The sequence below is a fragment of the Hyperoodon ampullatus genome (genome assembly GCF_949752795.1).
Source record: "Hyperoodon ampullatus genome assembly, chromosome: 18".
NCBI lineage: Eukaryota > Metazoa > Chordata > Mammalia > Artiodactyla > Ziphiidae > Hyperoodon > Hyperoodon ampullatus.
Genome location: NC_136931.1, coordinates 36,032,267 through 36,053,868, shown reverse-complemented (window position 1 = coordinate 36,053,868; position 21,602 = coordinate 36,032,267). Strand labels below are relative to the sequence as shown.

The 21,602-nt window shown below is 47.9% G+C and overlaps 1 protein-coding gene across 1 annotated transcript in view; it reads right to left on the bottom strand.

Annotated features, from left to right (window-relative positions):
• The window catches only part of N4BP1 (NEDD4 binding protein 1), a 52,759-nt gene extending 44,578 nt beyond the window's left edge, over positions 1-8,181 (bottom strand). Inside the window, exon 1 of the mRNA XM_079724407.1 lies at positions 7,969-8,181. Within this exon, the coding sequence (XP_079580533.1) occupies positions 7,969-8,166 (198 nt within the window). The 5' untranslated portion in view covers positions 8,167-8,181. The remainder of the gene's footprint in view (positions 1-7,968) is intronic.
• Positions 8,182-21,602: the final 13,421 nt, after the last annotated feature.

Genomic DNA, 21,602 nt, shown 5'->3' with positions numbered 1-21,602 from the left:
TTTTGTTTGACATACTATTTATATTGAAAAAGGCCCAGAATCTGTGAAATTACACATTTAACTTGCATATTTTTGTCCAGTAAAGACACAGATGATTTCTGTGATAACCCCCCAAATTACTGTTTCATAATCCTGTAGGACAAAACTTGTTCAAGTTTTGTATCCAATCTAGCGGTCTTATTTCAACATTCTTTTTCAGTACCTATATTCATTTCCTGTACTGTTCCTTGAACCAGTTTTCCTATCCAGCTAGTTCCCTCAAAAATGAGTTATAAATAAATGCTTGACATGTGCTCACCTTGTATCTTTAGGAATTACATTTTAATTAAAAACAAAAAACAACCAAAAATAAAGTGCTCATTTAAAAAATTCCTATTTACAAAAACAAAACTAAAAAAATGGTGAGGATTCAAGGAATATTTTGAGAAGTAGATAATATGATGTGGCAGTCGTTCCTATTGTCTACCAATAACCACATTCTGCTTCTTTAACAAACAGAACCCAGATTTTGTTCAGGGCAGCAATGTATCTAGTTAAAACTGAACATTTCCTAGCTCTCTTTCCTGCAAGTATTGGCCATATGACATAGTTCTCACCAAAAAGAGATAAGGAAAAGTCTGCTGGGGTGTTGTAGAAAGGTGTTGTGGCTTCTTCCTTCCTTCTTGAAATAGAGACTTGATGGCTGGAGCTGCAGTAGGTATTCTGTGACCATGAGGGAAAGACCAAAAGAACTGCAGAGACCTTCACCCTGACAGCTCCTAACCACTGCTCAGCCTTGGACTGTTGTTTATCTTAAGACTTTTCATTGAGTGAAAGAAAACTAAACCATTTTGTATAATTTCTATCACTGCAGCCAAATCCTGATCCATCTATCAGCCTAATTGTTAGAGATATATCATCTGCATTAACCTATTATAACAAAGTAATGACTTTATTATCTTAATTTAAAAAATACCAGGGTTAATAATGAAACATATTGTGAACTAAACATATAGGTTCAAGAATGGATAAAGATCCCAGATGACTGGTAGATAGGGATTTTCAATGAAAAGGTGTCATAATCACAACTGACTTTTACATAGAAAATTCAGATGTGAATCCACACAGTTCTTATTCATCAATTAAAGTAAGTAATTCTGTCAGCACTAAGACTGAATAAAACTTTCTCTAAGTTCAAAGGAACCTCTTAAATTAACAATTAAAAGAAATAATTCAGTTTCTTTAAACAAAAGCATTTTCCTATGTTGTTTCCATATGACATAACTTATTTTTATAAAAAACAGTTCTTTAATTAATTACTGTAAGGATTTCCCCCCTATAATTTTGTTTCTGAAATGCAAGACTTCTAACTTCATAAAATTATATTAATTTAGTAAAAAGTCAACATAGAACAAGATGTTGTCCCTGATTTAATTAAAACCCTGTAATACTAGCTGGTAAACAAACAGGGAAGAGGAAACTACAGTCATGAGCCATCACTTTGACCCTAGTACAATCAGCATGAGTATCCCTTATTTCAACATTCTGGTATAACCCCAAAGTATTAACCATAAAAGAGACTGAACAAACCTCTGTTTCTTAAGAAGATGATTTTCACAACCATGGTGAGTTAAAAACTATCATTCTAGAAAAAGCAAAAAGGCCTCCAACCTCCTTTCTGGTAAAATCAAAACAAAAAACTCTGTCACTACCCAGTATTACAACTATAAATTAATTCCTCCATGAACAAATCTACTGTTCAAGAATTCATTCAAGTTCTTCTAACGGAAAAGGAAATAAAACAATACAGGGTCCATCTTAACCGTCTGAAGTCAATGAAGTAACAGGCCACTTCTACTGGAATTGCGTTTTCTTTACCCTTATCTTTCTCCTCTCTTACTCCACAAATATGCAAGCAAAAACTGAGGTAAAGGACAATCATCAACTCTTCATAAGACCCTCTCTTCTTTTCCTCTCAAATTAAAAGCAGACTGGAGGTTAGTCTACCTTACCGCAGTTTCTCAGGTGTATTGTAATTTCAATGTTTAAGACTGATGAGTCCTCCAAATTACTCTCCTTATAAGTCCTCCAGATTGGTGTTCTTGGTAGGGTCACTGGCTATGCTTCACGGTGGCTATTCACTGCCACGAAGTAAAGCCTGAAATGACACCACCTGATGGGCAGCTGTAGGTAGCAAATTCAGTACCCTAAAGGTTCAGGGAGAAACCATACAACAAGTAGCCATGCTGTTTACTTCCAATTATTCCTCTTTTGTTTGTTAACCTCCAGGACAGGCTCCTAGCTCACCAACTAACTCTAGCACCCAGTTCCCTGCTATGGACCTCCATGATCTCAGCACTGCATTATCTCTAGATGCCTCACACGTCCATCCTTTAGCCTCTCACTTCTCTAAATTAAAAGGAATGCTTCCACTTCACCCACGACCACTGAGGTACCACCCCTTGGTTTTCAGAATTCCTCCAGATCCAAGATTCTGATCTATGAAATGCCTCTCTAACTACCACCTCTAGAATTCTCCAACACTTACTGAAACTGTCCTCTGCTGCATGATTCCCTGAGTCTAGGAGGGGACACGGTCTAAGGTCCTGTCCCTCCCTTTATTCTTACAGTTCATTATGCCTTGTGCCTTCACCTGCCTCCTCTCCAGTCTGAACCTCTCAAGCTATTAGTTCACTAACAGTAGAAGGTAAGTCTTGCATATTTTTGGACTGTCCTAGCCCAAATAAGGCTGACCATTCAGAAACAGTTCCTGGGCCCCATTTTGCCTTGCTCAATTGCACCTCAGACTCCTTTAGTCTTTATGTGCTGGCTTCACCAACATCCTGAGTGGGGGAAATCATCACCTACTTGAGAATTTCTGGATCAAGTGATACTATAAATTCAAACCACCTAAACTTCCCTGGCCCTCACTTCAAGTCCACAGTCCTTTTTTGTTTTTTTCTAATGCACTTCCAACAGTTCCACTATATCTGTGTTGACATACTGCACTGTCTTCAAGTTCTCACCCTCCCTCTCTGGGCATAAACTGGCATCCCACCTTACTAAGACAGTACTATAGGCCATTAAGGCCTTCAATTGCCCTTTTCACCAAATGGGAAAAAAAATGTGTATCCTCACTCATCTTGTCTCCCACTACCTAAAGCAGAGGTCCTAAAAAGGCAGTCCAAAAGCTGAATCTGGTCCACTGCCATGTTTTGTTTAGCATATGTGGTTGCTTTCTATTTTTCTTTTTTTAGAATATGTACTTTAAAAAGAATGTATTAGTGCAAAACTTTTACTGAGATGTAATTCACAGCATACATGGTTTTTAAAACATAAATTAGTTGCCCCTTAAAACAAAACAAAAAACCAAACCACAACAAAACAGATTTCCCATTATAAAATGCAGACTTCCGGCTTCCCTTGGGTGAGAAGATCAGACATCACTAGGCCCAAACTGTGTAACCAGCTGATACTGAGCGTGAGCATCTGCCTTCTCCCACAGGGCATGAGCACCTTGGTTCACCCGTTCCTTCTGACCAACCAGCCACTTCCCTATGCAGTCCCCCACCTAGTCCTAGTGGCTCTTTCATCTAAGGGAAGGATCTAACTCTTTGCACTCCCCAGGACTGAGATCTCTTCAGCCTCATCTCTCCTCACCCAGGCCAGACTCCAAGATCCCACCCCTGCTTTGAATCTTCTAGTTCTTTGTGAATGAGGCAGCTCATAGTCAGTGCCTCCTCCACTTCTTCTCTGACATTCAATCCTCAACTTCCTTTGTTTCTATGATGTCTGCCACCTTGGACTTCAGTCCCCTCCCACTGGGCCCCTAGGGACAATGCTGGCTTTTGGTTTCCCTCTCACTTTCAGACATTACTTCTCTAGCCCTTGTAGTAATGTCACATTGCTATAAAAGTTCTAAACACTTATCCCCAATTTCTATACTTATATCATCAGTAGCCAGCAATGGGCCTGATGATGGAGGCACTGAAATGTAAATCTGACAGCATCACTGGTGTTCTTACAACCTTCCATTACTCTCCCGCTGCCTCCCTGCTTGGTAAAATCCATGTTCTTTAGCAGGTCGCACGTGCTTTGTGAGCTGGCACCTTCCCCCATTCCTGTCCTTCACTTGAGGAATCCATGAAAAAAATGGGACTACTTCATATCCCTGTGATTTTGCATGTGCTCTTCCTTCTGGAAAACTCTCATTCATCCTCCAGCATCCCACTGGGCAGAACAACCCTTCCTCTCCTATATTACTTGCACATACTTCAACTCTTAAACGTTGTTTCCAACTGTCTCCCCTACTAGGCTGTGGGTTCCTTGAGGTCCAGAGGCAACAGCTAGTGTACTTCCTGGCACAGAAGTTTTCTTTAAGTATCGGCTACCCGGTCCCACCAACCTACAGGTCAAACAACGTATCCACCATCCTTCCTGACACCAGGGCTTCAAACCTCTCCCTCAATCCCTACATCCACTCAGTTGCCAAGTCCCAGTGAAAACCGTGTCACCCCACCCATGTCCAGTTCTAAACTGGAACAATGTTCCTTCCACAGTTGGGTCTGCCTGTCTTCAAATACAGAGTTTCAAGCAAATCCTTCCTCTCCCAAATCCTCACTGACTCCCTACTGATAAGGCCCAGTGGCCTCAGCACAGCATCTGGGTCCCTGGAGGCTTCATCTCTCACAGGGCAGCATGACTCTTCCTACCCAGACACTCCACGTTGTTCTGGCTTCGAGGCCCTTGCTCGCAACCACCTCTATCTGGGAATCTTCCCAGATCTTCAAAGCCCAGCTCAAGTACTGCTTCCTCCAACAAATTTCCCCTTTGACAAAAGTGGTCACTCAAGAGCATGTGCCTTTTTTAAAAAAACAAAAACTTCCCAGGACATTATCACTTTCTACCAATAGCCCCATCTCACCTCTCTCCAGCGAATGGAGCCCTAAAACTAACTAAAGCTCCACGTTCTCCTCTACTCAAGCATTTGCTAAAGGGTAGTGAATGAACTTTTTTTTTTTTTTTTGCGGTACGTGGGCCTCTCACCGCTGTGGCCTCTCCCGCTACGGAGCACAGACTCCGGACGCACAGGCCCAGCGGCCATGGCTCACGGGCCCAGCTGCTCCGCGGCACGTGGGACCCTCCCGGACCGGGGCACGAACCCATATTCCCTGCATCAGCAGGCGGACTCTCAACCACTGCGCCACCAGGGAAGCCCTGAACGAACATTTTTAAAGGAGGAGGACAACATGAACCACTTGATGGGACCCACAAAGCTGCTTGGAGACTCTACCAGCTAGTTTAAAAAAGTCCTTCCTCTAAATCTTCCTTCCCCAAACCTTCTTCTCCTCCACAGCTTAACTTAAAATACTGTAGACGTTGAAGAGTGTTCTCCTGTTCTTAATTTTTTTTTTTTTTTTTTAGCCACACTATGGGACATGCAGGATCTTAGTTCCCCGACCAGGGATCGAAGCCGTGCCCCCTGCAGTGGAAGCACAGAGTCCTAACCACTGGACCGCCAGGGAATTCCCTTCTGTTCTTTTTTTTTTTTTTTAATTTATTTATTTTTGTCTCTGTTGGGTCTTCGTTGCTGCCTGCGGGCTTTCTCTAGTTGCGGCGAGCGGGGGCTACTCTTCGTTGCGGTGCGGGGGCTACTCTTCGTTGCGGTGCGCGGGCTACGGTGCGCGGGCTACTCTTCGCTGCGGTGTGCAGGCTTCTCATTGCGGTGGCTTCTCTTGTTGCGGAGCACGGGCTCTAGGCGCGCAGGCTTCAGTAGTTGTGGCTTGTGGGCTCTAGAGCGCAGGCTCAGTAGTTGTGGTGCACGGGCTTAGTTGCTGCGAGGCATGTGGGATCTTCCCGGACCATGGCTCGAACCCGTGTCCCCGAATTGGCAGGCGGATTCTGAACCACTGAGCCACCTGGGAAGCTCCTTCCCTCTGTTCTTAATTTTTAAAAATCAAGTTAATGGTTTTCAAACAAACTCCAAAATGAATTAACAAGAACAAAAAGCGCTTCAGTATGGCATTCAACTTTTCCCCATAAATCTCAAAGGGAAAAAAAGGATTTCTTATAAGTGGGAGGGTTGGATTATGAGTAGCACACAACAAAAAGATAAAGGGGCGGGTGACACATACTACCAAGATACTGTAAGACACACCTTTTCCAATTAGCTTATGCTGAACTGCATGGCAGGGACAAGCAAGGCAACTGGAGTTGGGAGGGTCCAGCAGGGTTTTTCTGTAGAGCAAAAGAAGCACTTTCCATGCTTGCAGTGAGCCTTGAGTAAAGCTGAACTGGGATCAGGCAGAGTACACAATAAAAGCAGTGAGACTAGTCAGACTACAGTGGAGATTTAAGCTGAGAGCTGCTAAGGCAAAGAATTAGGAAAATAAAGTGGGGTTGAATAAATAAGTGTTTTGTAAATCAGAAAAGTTTCGAGTGAATGAGATAGGTAACAGGAGGCTCTACTAGATCTCAGGGCAGGAGAATGACTTTTTGTGGGAGGATTAGTCTAATGCAAGTTGTACTGGGGAGGGAGGGAAGGCAATGAAATAAGGGAGAGGGCGCATACCAAGAAAGAAGGTCTTAACTGCTGCAAAAATAATGGAAAAGGAAGGAATGAATGCATGTAAGAGACTTTCAGAAGCCATAATAGGACTTAGTCATGTCAAACTTTTTAGCCCTGGGGAGTGGGAAGCAATTGGGTAGCTGGGGAGAAAACAAGGAGGGGACTGGGAAGGAGTCAGACCAGACAACTGGTTCAAAAAAATCAAGAACAGGAAAGCAAACTTGATTCAACATCTGCAGTGTTTTAAGTTAAGCTGTGGAGAAGAATCATACAGTTAAGTGTCCTATCTCCTCTAAGCACGTTAAAAGCAAGCACACAGGCTTCTTTTTTAATCTAAGAAAGTCAAGAGTCACAGCTAATCAGATTCTTCAAGGGCACTGTGAAATTTCTGAAGTACGACGCCAAAAATGGATCCCCACCCCCAGTGCTCATCATTTGGGAGATAGGTATCAAGAGCAAGGTCTCTGGAAACAAACTCCCCCGGTCTGAATCCTGGCTCTCCCACTTACTCGATGGGAAAACCTGGAAAAACTTGGCTCCCCGGGAGGGGGAGGATGTACTCTTGCAATATTTGGGCTTGGGGAGGGAAGGGAGTAGCTGAAGGTGCCCGAAGTAAGCCTAAGTGTGAAATGCTGATTTAGAGAGAACGTGAGTCACCTCTTCGAAAGTTTCAGTTTCCCCAGCTGTTAAAAACAGGAAGATAATAAAATCTACCTCACTGGATTTTTTAAGGACTGAATTCGATAATCCTTCCAAAGTATTGAACATAACGTCTGATGTGCTACAACCGTTCGATAAATGTCAGTGGTACACAAAATCAATACAAGGAATAATGCTATTTTAACACTACTATTAATCATCCCTATCTCTTCTTGATATTCTCCGAGTACTGTACTACTGTGATGGTTTTGTCAGATTCTGAGAGGGGTCTGACATCCCCAAGAGGTTCAGAATCCCTGTAGCGGAGACCTGGGAAGAGATAAGTGGCTGAGGTGGTAGGCCAGGACGCTGCGGGCCCTGCCATCAGGCCCTGCGCACCAGCCCGCGGGCTGGGGGGAAAGATAACAAACAACAGGCGACACTCTCAACGCGTTCACTCCGTGCCTGCCAGCCACTGCGCTCTGCGCTCTACGCACATCACCTACTCCAATCCTCGCGACAGCCTTCCGAGTCAGCTGCTTTCGTCAGCGCCACTTTACAAATGGGGAAACTGAGGCGCCCGGGATGAAACCGCTAGCCCAAGGTCACATGGCTCTAGAGAGGAGGCTCGGGAGACCGCGCTCTCACCACCGCGCCTGGCTCGGTCAGCGCAGGAAGGGCAGGGAAGAAGGGGGTGGGGACGCCCAGGGACCCCGATCGACAGAAGGCCGCGGGGGCCGGGCTGGGGAAGGCGATCGCGCGGGGGCGGCGGCCGGGCTCACCTTGGCGCTGTGCACCGCCTCTTGCGCCCCGCGGAGCTGCAGCCAGATGCGCGCAGGGAGCGGTTCCTCAGCCCCGAGCGCGCCGAGCACGGCCAGGCTCACGCCGAACAGGCCCTCGATGCGGCCGCGGCTCCGTTCCAGCAGCGCCGCCTTCTCGGCGGGCGCCGTGAACTCATCCAGTACCGCCCGGGCCGCCATGGCGGGCGCGGCCTCCCGCGGCGGCGCCGGGGGCCGGCGGCGGCGACGCCCCCTCAGCGTGCTGCCCCTGTACCCGAGCCCGTCAGGCGGCGTCGGCCCTCCAGGCCGCCTTGGCCCGGCCCGCGCCCTGCCGCCTGGCCGGAGGCCTAGCTACACCATCCCTCCGCGGCAGCCGCAGCTGGGCAACTGCGGGTAAAAAGCCCCTCCGCCGCGCCGCCGCCACCGCCGCCGCCGCCGCCGCCGCCGCCGCCGCCGCGGGCCGGGCCCCGCCGCCGCGCATGCGCCCCGCCCGCCGCCGTCATTGAGTGTCGCCACTCCCTGGGGGCGGAGGCGACGAAAGTGTACGTCACGCACAGTCGCCATGTTTGTTGAGGGCCCAACGATGGCTCTGGAGGGGGGCCTGGGTGGCCTTTGGTCAGGCCACGACGCTTTTGCGTGGCCTGGTGGATGATGAATTTATGGTTTTACAGATGGGGAAATTGAGGCTCCGAGCCAGTAGGCGGGACTGACCCAGTGTCACACAAGGGATTTGGCTTGCTTTCAGACATCTTGAAGCCCAATATAGCACTCTAGCAAGCTGAGTTATCCAGCTTCTCATTTATTGATAGATTTTTTTTCTCTTCCTCCCTCGATCCCTCCCCCACCTCTCTTCCCAGGTCTCCGCTACAGGGATTCTGAACCTCTTGGGGATGTCAGACCCCTCTGAGAATCTGACAAAACCATCACCAGTAGTACAGATCTCTCTCTCCCTTTCCTTTGCTTTCCGTTGTTTTTTCAGTAAAAATGGTAACAGGAAGAGAAGAAAATGGGAATAATGTGTATGGAGAATTGAAAAGCAAAGAAATGATTAAGGAATGGTCAAGAGAGTGTTTTCTTCTGGGAAGGGAGGAGGAGAATGTGTTATAGAAGAGGTACAAGAAGTGTGGGACTAGGGGCTCCTCCGTGATTTTAGTGGGGTACTTGGGCAAGTACACCCTAAGCCTCTCCAGGTCTGTTTTTCCATCTGTACATTCAAGGGTTGCTCTAGTTATCTCCGAAGTCTTTTCCAGATATTATGTTCTCTGAGTCCATGAAAACAGATTGTGGAAGATAGTGGTTTCCTTTCTCTGGGCTAAATATTGTGGGTATAGTAGACAGTTAGGGACCATGGGCATATTACTTGTCTAAGTCATAATTTCTCATCTGGAAATGTGGGTAACAATAGTGCTTCCTACTGTGAAAATTAAGATAGTACCTGGACACAGTAAATGATCATTAAATATTAGCTATTATTATTGTTAAATTAGCAATATATTTAAGGCTCCATTTTCACAGAAAAGCTTTGTGTGGATTATGCAACCATACTGAACTTATGGGCCTGGGAGCCCCCTCCCGCTGTATAGATTCCCCCTTGAGGAGAAAGAAGGGGAACTAAAGATGTTGCAGTTGGAAAGGCCAAGTGGGAATGGTCTTGGTAAGAGGGATTACCCAAGGTAGAACCTCTCAAGGATCCGGGCTGCTGGGGTTTTCCATATGCCTCAGAAATTCAGACAGGTGTGGTCCCCTGGTGCCCCACCAAAGGATGACTCAGCACAGGGAAGAGAACCACTAGGCTCACAGACTGACAACTTCCTGCTTCCCTGGGCTTTTCCCTGGGTGTCCACACAGCCAGCAGCCTTCCTCCATCAGGTAGATGACCTGAGATTGGCAGGCCAGGTGGAGAGTGTGGCCTTGCAGATAGACTGCACCCAGAGCAGGAGTCAACACAACGTGTCATTTCCTGTCTTTCTGGTGCACTCACCTTAAATGGAATTGCTATTGTTCAGTGATTGGACAGGGCTTTCCCCAGGGTGGTTCCTGTTTGCTCCAAGCAACTTCCTTGCTGGTGAGTCTTAATTGCTTAATTATTAGGGCTGAGAAGAGGCTGCTTTGAAAAACACACTACAGCTCCTTCCCCTTTCCCCCAAGAAACCTGCCCTAAAACAGCACTAGTAGTTCATACACACAACCACAGAAGAAAATTGGGCCTTTAGACTGTGTTCAGAAGTCACTGGGTTGGTGTATCGACAGAGACACAGCTTTGGGATTTTTTCCCTCTGTTTAGAACACTTGCCAGTTCATATCTGGTCAGCATTTCCCTTTAGGGAACTCTCAAGGTTTCCTGAGTGTAGGGAACAAGGAGAGAGAGGGAGAGAGAGAAATCCCCTTTTAGGAAACTCCCTTGCTTCCTGTCGTTTCTCAACCACAACTTCCATCACTTGGCCAGTCTTGCCTACCTGGCTGGCCTCACCACCCAAGACAGTTAGCACCAGGGATGAGACCTTCACGGAGTCTATATTCTAGATACTGTACCTGTTTGTTTTCTCTAATCTCCATAACAACCCATGAGAGGGTGTTGAGTGAAGCACTTATTTCCCCTTCTCATACTTTCATTGTGAGGGCAGGCGGTGGGTTCCTACCCTTTTCTCCGGCAGGGCTGACTGTGGAAGAACACATGCAGTGCCCGTCGCCCAGTCTCCCCCAGGGCAGGAGAAGAACTTCTCTGACCCCACTGACTGGCTGACTTTCTGAGAAGGATCAGTGCTGGGTTGGGCCACCCTGCCCCCAGAGAGGATGTGTTATTATCTGCTGTCTGCGGTTGCCCACCGTGTCAGTGACTGTGTGAAGTATTTTCACTCAGCCACATCCTCCAGTCCAGCTTTGTCAGTAATAAAGATGACACTTTGATCTCTACCTGTCTGACACCTGCTTTTATTTCTCAGTCCTGAATGCAGGACGGTCAGGAAGAGTAAACGTTTACTGGCTTCCTAAAACTCCAGCAGTGGTTGCTATTTTTATCATTCCTATTTTAAAGATGAGGAAAGAGAAGCATAGAGAGGTTCTGGAACGTTCCACAGAGCTGGTAAGTGAAGTGGTAGGAATAGGCATTTGAATCCTGGAAGTTTGACTCTGTACTGGGTGTTATATATGCAGACGGCTCCCTTTTCTGCCCTTGTACAAAAGCAAGAGGAAATAATATGTTCTCATGACTAACCCCTTCATGTTTGGACCCTCCTTGCCTTGGGATGCTCTCAAAAGCAGACAGACTTGAACCTGTCATATTGCTTGGCTCACCAACCCATCTAATAAACAGACTCAAGATGGAGTGTTTTCCTGGGTTCTTTGTTTTTGGTGTAATAACACCTAGGGCTTAGAGTAAGGAACAGGAATACAACTGTGCTTCAGCCTCACAGAAATTTCAATACATTGGCAAACTGTTCAGTGTCTCTTATCTCCCTTGTCACTAGTCCAAGTTACCGTCATCTCTCCCTTTGACAGCTGTGGGGTCTCTCCCACATTCTTCCTGGCCTCTCTCTAAATTTCAGGAGCTACAACTGCTGGAAGGTTGGGAGAAATTACTCTGTGGCCAGAGTAATCTTCTCAAATTACAAATTTCATCAGTTAATCTCTTGCTTAAGACCTTACAAGAGCTTCGCATTATGCTCAGAATAAAATTCAAACTCTAACTTGGTTTGCAGCACTTGCAAGATCCATCCCCTGCTTTCTTCTCCTCCCTCCACCTGGCCCAGTTTATACTGCCTGAGGGTATTTGCATAAGCTGTTTCTTCCTCTAGGTTTCTTTTCACTGACTTAACTCCTGCCCATCCATCAGATCTCAGTTCCGGAGTGACTTGTTCAAGAATTCTTTCACTGGTCTCTCTGATGAGTCAAGTCCCCTGGTCCCAGGCTCGTGGGGCACTGTGGCCCTCTCACTCCTAGCACTAGGGCCAGTTTTACAGGCATTTGTGTGATATGACTGGTGCATGTCCATCTCCAGATGTCATCAGAACTTCAGCTCCAGGGGGCCAGTGATCTGAGCCTGGATTGAGCTAGAAGTATTCCAGGAATGGAGAGCAGCCCTTCATGGCTGGAATGTGCTGAGGCTGGGGGGCACCCTCAGGTAAAATAGGGTTGAATCCTCCAGAACCTGGTGGGCCAGTTACTTTTGGCTGTGTTGGGTCTTCGTTGCTGCTTGTGGGCTTTCTCTAGTTGCGGTGAGTGGGGGCTAGTCTTCCTTGCAGTGTGCAGGCTTCTCATTGCGGTGGCTTCTCTTGTTGCGGAGCACGGGCTCTAGGCACGTGGGCTTCAGACGTTGCTGCATGCGGACTCAGTAGTTGTGGCACATGGGCTTAGTTGCTCCACGGCATGTGGGATCTTCCTGGACCAGGGCTCGAACCTGTGTCCCCTGCATTGGCAGGCGGATTCTTAACCACTGCGCCACCAGGGAAGTCCTTTCCCATGTTTTTAAACAGCAAGTGCACCATTTATTTTATGCTCCAAGATCTCTCTCCTTCCCCTGGGGGAGGAAGCCTGGGGGGTAGGGGGGAGGGGCGAACCTGAGAAGACCACTTAGGGGATATTGGTCTGGGAGGGAGATCACGGTGGCTTGGACTAGGGACTTTGGAGTGGAGGCAGAGAGGGGGAATTTGAGAGGGTTTTTGGTGGTAGAATCTTGACATTAAAGTGCAAGGGACTTGTTTTTCCTTCGCTGCAGAAAAACCTTGCTGCTTCTGCTGTTTCTCATCATGTATTTTTCTCCCTTTATAATTCCTTTGCAGTTTTATTATCCATGCTGTTGAAACTCCCCTAACATTAATTCAACCTGCTACTACTACTACAGCATTGAGGGGAGTTATTTATAAAATTCAGTCATCTTAAGTGGGACGCAATTTCTGGACCGAATTCTGCTACAAAGATTGCCTGCCTGCCAGCTCCCTGTACTTTCCCACCACCCTTTACAGCAGGGTTTCTCAACAATGGCACAATAAAAGTCAACATTTGGGGCAGATAATTCTTTGCTGTGGCGACCTGTCCTGTGAATTACACGATGTTTGGCGGCATCCCTGGCCTCACCCACTGGATGCCATTAGCGCCCTCCCACCCCAATTGTGCCCACCACAAAAATGTCTCCAGATATTGTGTAATATCCCCTGCGGAAGTGGGGAGACTAACCCCCACCATTACCCCCAGTGAGAATCACTGGTCTCCACAAGTTCAGGGAAAGCCCTGTCCCTGGGGCTGAGCTAATGGGAATTCAGATTCCATCTCCTCCTCCCTTCTGCATACTCCCTGTGGGACACACACACACACACACACACACACACACATCTAGTATAATGAAAGCTCTCTGAGTTCCCTTCGATTTGCTGTCCTGTCTGTATTGAATGTGGAACAACATGGCTTAAGAGAGTTCTGGACAGTCGTGTGTCCACCAGGCAAGCGACTAAACAACGCAACTCCCATCACTACTGCCCCATCACTGCTTCTCCTCAGCCTGTCTGTAGAACATGTTCTTGCCAGGACTAGCTGTCTTTAAAGCCAAGTTTAAGTCTCCCTTCTTCCATGAATCCTTGTTGGCCTGTTCAACTTCCTGTGGCTGGTGAGGGCAGTTGAATGGCTGTTTAATTCATCCATTCAACAAATATTTACTGAGCACCTACTATGTGTCGGGCATTGTTCTGAGTCCTGGGAATACAGCAATCAACAAAGCCAAGTGTCTACTCTCATGAACTTACTAGAAGGGAAGAGACAATGAATGAATGAACGAATGATGTAGTGTGGGGGCGTAACTGTAGGGGTTTGGAGGGCTCAATAGTCAATCCCCCATGTGTGGTAGGTAGTTTCCAAAGAAGGCCCTTCCCTCCCTGTATGTGCAGACTGCTCTTTACATCAAGATGCTGGGATGGCTCTGTGACTGCATCGACCAATAGGATTCAGTAGGAGTGATATTCCAGGGCTTCTACGACCAACTCTTAAGGAGACTGTTGGCTCCTACTTCCTTCCTCTTGGAGCACTTGCTTTTGGAACAGTCCCACTTGGAACCTAGTTGCCATGCCAAGAGGAAGCCCAAGCCCAAGCCGCTCTGCGGAGGAGAGCCAAGCCCCGCCCACCACCCCCCTACCCCGCAGCAGACAGCCCCAGGTGAGCTCCCAGCTAGTGGCCAGCACCAAACACCCGCCATGTGAGTGAGGCCATTTTGGGCCTTCCAGCCGGTCCAGCATTCCAGCTGACAACCGGGAAGCAAAAGAACTATCTGGTCAACCCACAGACTCTTGAGAAATAGTAAATTGTTAACTTAAGCTACCGAGTTTGGGGCGATTTGTTATGCAGTGATAGATAAAAGAGACACATCTAAATCCATAGCAATGACAGGCCAACATAAGAGCCCAACAGATATTTAAACTTATAATTGGTAATGTTGACTGGAGGATATGGCTAGTTAATGCTTTACTCATGAACTAGACAGAGTTCAGTGACTGGCACAACTGGATACCCTCAGGCCTTCTCTTCTTCCTCCTCCCTCCTGGGCAGGTGGGGAGGCCCCTTTTGTGAGACAGAGAGCAGACGAGAACTTGCTCTCTGCAGAAAGGCTGGCTCCCCAAAGAAGGCGGCCAAGCTGAGCATGCTCAGTGTCTTCCCCCAGACTCATCCATCAGACAACTCAATCCTCCCACAGAGAACAGGGAGTGATGGGGAGGGAGACAGGCCAACAGAGATGGTCTGGCTGGTCTTCCTCCACATGGAAATATGAAGAATATGAGAAAAAGAGTGTCCCAGCAGTGACAAGGGCTCTGCCAAGGAGAAGCTGTGTTTGTGCTACTCAACACAGGTTGGACAGGGAAGGCCTCTTTGAGGGGTTGACATTTGAGCAGTGATCTGGATGGGGGGCCGTGGGGACATCTGGAGAAGAGCTTCTAGGCAGAGACAGTGGTTAGTTAGTGTGTTTGCAGAGCAGCAGGGAGGCCGGTGTGCCTGAAGCTGGGGGCGGGGCATGAGAAGAGGAGAAGGGATTGAGGTTTAGAGGTGGGCAGAGGCCAGAGCATGGGGGCCAAGTGGACCTGGGAAGGATGTCGGATTTTATTTTACATGTGATGGGAAGTCACCAGAAGGTGATCAATGTTCCTTGATAAATGGGGTCTCCAAGTCACAAAGGCAAGGGCTTCAGTGTCCTGGTAGTTAGGTTTCCTGTTTGTTGGAGGTGTGGCTGAGCCAGGAAGAAAGGGCTGCAGGGCTCCTGTGTGTTGGTGAGGCCACCAAGCTGGAGGGGTGGAGACTCCAGGTGCTCAGTCACGTGCACTGTGATCAGGTCCAACACCTGGCTGGTTACAGACACTTTCAGAGCAAAACGGCCAAACCAAAGGTGTTTGCTTTGCAGGACCTCTGGTCTGAGCCACACGGGCAGTGGAACTTCAGACAACAAACTTCACGTGAGTGCCTATGTAATGTTCAGGGCATTCTACAGACACTGGGTGGGAGGGAGGGGCAGTGATGACTACAGTGGGCTCTGCTTGTCTTCCTGGAGAAGGAGAAGGAAGGTGATGTCTCCATAATGAAAGGGAGGATGCTGTCACCACCACAGGAAGTGCTGAGGGCACTCAGAAGATGCAGAGACCACATACGAGGAGGGGATTGGCTGAAGTTGCTGTGGCATGGAAGATATGCTATACAAACTTACGAGTATATTATATACACTGCTTTTCCAAATACTCCTTGCAGGCTTAACCCTATGTGAGGAACTGGGCTATGCACCCAGCACTTACAGCAGTAGGTGTTCTGCAGATTATTGATTGGCTGACTCTACACAGATGATCCTATTTAGCGCCCACAAACAACTCTATGAAGTAGGCATCATGCCCATTTTACAGATGAAGAAACTGAGACTTAGGGGGGGTTAAGGAACTTGTCTGAGGTCCCCGCCACCAGGAAGTGATAGAGGCAGGACTGGCAGAGCAGGTCTGCAGTATTGAAGACAGAAGCAGAAAGGGTGGAGGCCTACCTCGGTTCCCCTCCAACTCTCTGGCTGGGCAACATCTAAGGGCCTCCTCACCCTGAGATGCCGTCTTTCTTTCCATAGAAAGGGTGGGGCAGACTCACAGGAAGCTGGGTCACCACCCTTTTCCTCCGGCTTCGCAGAGTAAAAAATAACTTGCTGTTTCCGGAAGTGCGTGCATACTGCAGGAAGGACATGGAATATTAGTCAAGGCTCCCTTTGTTCTGCAACGGGGTAAAAAGTGTAGCTGCCTCTCTCTCCAGCTCCGCTCCCTTCTCTCCCATCACCACCTCTTGTCTCCTCTCATTCAGAATAACTGGGAGAGCTTGTACTGGAATTCCAGTTTTTCCTAAAGTGTGGAAAACTCGTCACTGCTGGTATGGCAAATGATCTTCACTGGGAAACAGCCAGACTTCTAAGGAATTATAATTGTTATGTATTTCTTTCTACAGTCCTATTTTTGGCAAGAAATACCGAGCTTCCAGTTATTACAGCAATCAAATATTTCCCTCATAATTATATTTAAATTTAAAACGTGAGTTGATTTTAAGAAAAATGTTAACCGGTTAACAACTCGGGTGGTGTGGAGATACGGCCAGAATCACGAACAAGGATGTAAAGGGCTCGAGCATGGGAAATACTCATCTTAGTTCAGAGCCCAGTACACCATCTCTTAAGGGCTGTGAGAATAGCGGCAAATTTTTTGGAAGAGCCCCGTCGGTGCGTCTAAGGGCTGGCTCTAGGCTGGCCCAGGAGCTGGAAGGACAGGAATCTTGGCTCTGCCATTCCCCCTGGGGGCCTGAGTGAGCCTCCTGGCTCTGGGCCGAGTTACCCTTTTCTGCAGTTGAGGAGGTTGCCGCCTTTCCAGCAGACGCCTTCTCCTTCTTCCACCCTCCTCAGCTCTGGAGCTTAGACCAGGAGACAGTGTAAGGGGAAACGATTTCATGCTTCACATGCACACTCGCTTCCTTATCCAATACTCCTTGCGCCCCTCTGCACCGGGCACCTCTGCTCTCTGTAGGAAAGTCGTTACTTAAGGCCGCCTTGTCTCGGCCACCGAAGCCCAGGGCGCCACCTGCTGTCCCCCTGGCGCCAGTGCAGCCTCCGATTTCGAGCCCCCTTCATCCGGAGGGAGAGGATGAGAAACCCCGGGAAATCCGGGGACGCAGGTATTTTGCGAGTAGCTGGCAAGGCCGAAAGGGGATACAAAGTAAATGGATGTGGGCGATTGGAAGACAAGCCTCCCACGGATGGAAGGGCCCGGAGAGAACCGAAGGAAAGTGGGCAGCCGCCGCCGCCGCCTCGTCTCGCCGTGCTTTTCTCTGGGATAAACGCTTACCACTGGCACCTCCAGGCGACCAAGGGGCACTGGGTCTGCTCGCCACCGCATCCCCGGGTGTGGAGAGAGCAGCTGGGGAGCTGCATCAGAAGCTCAATAAATGGATGATGAATGAATTTAATTGGGACAGTGCATTCTTTTTTGCTGCTTTAAGTGGAGAGGAAGGCGATGCACGATTCAAGGTACAGAAAAGGCACCTCCTCTCCCCGCCGCCCCGCAACACACACGGAAATTGCTCCCCAAAGCTCTCTTTCTCAGCAGTCTCAGCGAGGAGGCTGGAACTCCTCTGCGTCCAGAATGACATCTCCATGTCCGTCCGCCTGGGCCTGCCACCTCCCGCCCCCACCGCCAGCGCCCGCCCTCCTCCGCCTGGTGGAGGCTTGAGCAAACAGCTCAAAGTCCAGGTAGGTTTTGCAGCTGGAGGCCGGGGTGCATCCAGGAGCACAGGCTCTCCACCTTAGGTGTTCTCTCGCTTTGGTCTGAGTTGGTGGTGGGGAGGGGGGGTGTTAGAATCGGAGTGCTCTGGTCTCACCAGTAGATTCTGGGGCAGTGGGTTTAGAGTGGAGTCCTGGGAGGCAGTGTCGTCCCCGCCCCCCCGCCCCCCCGCGATTCTTGTCCTTCAAAGGATGCACACCACTGCACTAGCCTGAAAGGCACTCCTTTGTCCAGGCTTCTTCCAGGCGCAGTGAAAAAATAACTGATTGTGGATGGGGAACTTACTTCCTGCGAGGTACTGCCCCTGGGCTTCATGAGAATTCTCATTTAATGTTCACCACTGCCCTTTGAGGGGGCACCGTCTTTCTGCCCATTTTAAAGAAAGGGGAGACTAAGGCTTAGAGGATTACTTGACTTGCCCCAGTCCAGTAAATGGCAGGGACAGGATTGGAATTCAATTCATTCTGATTTCAAAGCATGTGTTCTTTTTCCCTAACTTTTCCCTGTACAACAATTCTCTTTATTCACATTATTTGGGTATAACGATTTTAGAGTTAATTTTTAAAGTAGGCAACACAGGTATGTGGTTCAAAAATTTTTCAAAGTACTAAAACGTATTCAGTACCACTGCAAAGCAACGTGAATACACTTAACATTCCTGACAACTGCGCTTGAAAATTTAAAGATGGTGACTTTTATGTTATGTGTTTTTTTTTTAACCACAGTTTTTTTTTTGTTTGTTTTTTGTTTTTGCGGTACACGGGCCTCTCACTGTTGTGGCCTCTCCTGTTGCGGAGCACAGGCTCCGGACGCGCAGGCCCCGTGGCCGTGGCTCACGGACCCAGCCACTCCGCGGCATGTGGGATCTTCCTGGACCGGGGCACGAACCCGCGTCCCCTGCATCGGCAGGTGGACTCCCAACCACTGCGCCACCAGGGAAGCCCTAACCACAGTTTTTTAAAAGAGGCATTCAGTAGGAGGATTCTCTCTTGCCTTTGTCGCCTGTCTGGTGACCCCTCACCATGGGTAACCATCGCTATTAGTTTTATATGGATCTTTCCTTTTTAAAGTACACATGAATACATACAAATACATCCCCCCCCTTCCTTTTTGTACAAAGAGTAACAAACTATCCATACCAATCTGCATCTTGTTATTGTCATAGGACACTATATCTTGGAGATCTTTCTATAGCAGAACTTCAAGAGCCCCTCATTCCTTTTTAAAATTAATTAAGAATTAAAAATTTTAAATTGAGGTATAATCAACATAACATTATGTTAGTTTCAGGTGTACAACCTAATGATTCAACATCTGTATACCTTAACTACAATAAGTCTAGTTAACATCTGTCACCTTACATAGTTAACAGAAACTTTTTCTTGTGATGATGACTTTTTATATCTATTCTCTTAGCAACTTTCAAATATTCAGTACAGTATTATTAACTAGAGTCGCCATGCTGTACATTACATCCCCATGACATCTATTTTATAACTGGAAGTTTGTACCTTTTAACCCCCTTTGCCCATATTCTCCATCCTCCCACCCCCTCCTCTGTAGCTATGGGTGTGGTTTTTGTTTGCTTGTCTTTTAGATTTCACATATCAGTGAGATCATATGGTATTTGTCTTTCTCTGACTTGCTTTGCCTAGCATAATACCCTCAAGGTCCACCCATGTTGTTGCAAATCGCAGGATTTCCTGCTTTTTGATTTTTTAATGATTGAATTCCATTGTGTATATACATACACATCACACCTCCTTTATCCATTCATCCATGGATACTTAAGTTGTTTCCACATCTTGGCTATTGTAAATAATGCGGCACCTCATTGCTTCTGTTAGCTGCTAGAGTAGCTCATTGTACAGAGACCATAGTTTCCACTCACCACTCCCCTGCTGATGGGCCTCAAGATTTTTTCCAGTCTCTTGAAAACATATTGGTAACCAGCACCCAAAAGAGCCCGCTCAACTTACCCAGAGTTTAAACCATGACCTCAAAATAAAATGTATTGCTTAGACTCAGACCGACAGGCCCATGTTCAAGACTCGGCCCCTTGCCTCAGTAAATCCCAGGCTGTTTTTCCTCCAGAGCTGGAATGGATAACGTGCCATATGGAGTAGCAGGTGTGCATTTAGGGGCCTTGGGGTCCAAATCAAGTGTCTTTACACACTGCAGTCACCCACGTTGTGGTCAGCTCACACCGTGAGAGGCTTTTGGCATACAGGGCCCAGCAGATTCACAGCCCCCATCTCATGCCCTCTCTGGGCTTGTTGGGTGGAGTGGAGTCATTCAAGATATTAAACTTTTGGGGGGGGTAGGTGGGAAGATGCATACAAATGAATTAATGTAAGTTGCACACGAGGGTGCTGGGGTGCCACCTCTTTCCGTGCTGCATGGTGGTGGTCACTCTCCATGGGTGCTCTGATGGCCCTTCCATTAGCACTTTCTCCCACTGTCCCTCATTAAACTGTGAGCTCCTGCAAACCCAGAGTGGAGACCTCGTTGTCCCTGCCATTCTCACAGCCTTGAAAGTATGACTGGGGCACAGGCAATGCTGGGTGCTGACCACGTGCCAGGGGCCTGCTCAGCACCTTATTCAATTGCCTCACTTAATCCTGGTGACAACTCCCTGAAGTAGGTGCTATTGTTATTCTCAGTTTTGAGATGAAGAAAATGAGGCACAGAGAGGTCAGGCAACCTGTCAAAGTCACACAGCTCCTAAGTGGCAGAGTTGAGATTGTGAGTCTGGGTGGTTTGGCTCCAGAATCTGTGCTCTTCACTGCTCTGCTCTGCTGCCTCTGTGACCTTTCCTCTTTGTCCTGGAAAGTGAGGGAAGGAAGCTGGATCGTGTTTACTTTAATATTTGCTTTAGCAAAAGTGTATTGTGAGCCTCGGCTCTGGTATTAATTAGCCGTTTCAACCTTGGGACAGTTAGTTAATGTTTTTGTTTCTCATCCAGAAAGCAGGGACAACAGTACTGAGTGCATGTGGCTATCGTGAGGGTTCAGTGAATTAGGACATATAGTAAGCATTCAAAGAGTGTATGCTGCTAGGCAATGGGCCAGGTCCTTTAGACTCTTGGTACTCAAGGCAGAATGGGCATCACCTGAGAGCTTGTTAGAAAGGCAGAATCCCAGGCCCCTCCCCAGACCAGCTGAATCAGAATCTGCATTTTAGCAATGTCCCTAGGTGATTTGCAGGTGCATTAAAGTCTGAGAGAGCTCTGCTCTGGGGCAGTGACTTCCAATCACCCTTCTCCCTCAGACTCCCAGGCCCGACTCCTGACCCCCCTGCATGGTGTGTGGGGGTGAGGCTGGACCATCCAGTTTTATCAGCTCCTTCAGCCTCTTCTGAAGGTTGGGGACCAGCCCTGCTTGGGAACCCAGCTCTAAGAGCCAGCAGAGATGAATGAATGAAGCAGTTTCTGCACTTTTGATGTGACAGGGTAGACACTCTTTTGGCTGTAGTGCCCAAACTTTTAAATCTTTTTCTGGGTCTGTCTTTCATCCTTGCCCAACCTGGCATTTTGAGAAATGAAGTTTTAGTGACTCAGGCAAGAAAGGAGGCCAGAGACGAGAGTGCCACCCTGTGGCAACAGCTTGGCATTACCATCAAGAAAGCGGCTGGTGACCATAAGAACTGGGTGACTCCTGTCTGTGGTAACAGGGTGTTGCTAGCTACATCCTATTGAGCCTTTTTTATACGTCGGGCACTGTGTCAAGTCCTCCTCATGGATTAGTTTATTTGAAGCAGGTATTATTGTTACTCCCATGTTGCAGGGCTGGGGGAGCAGAGACGGAGCGGGATGAGGTGATTTGATCAGGCTCCCTCAGAGGTGAAGGCTGGAGCTGGGAGGGAACTCAGGGC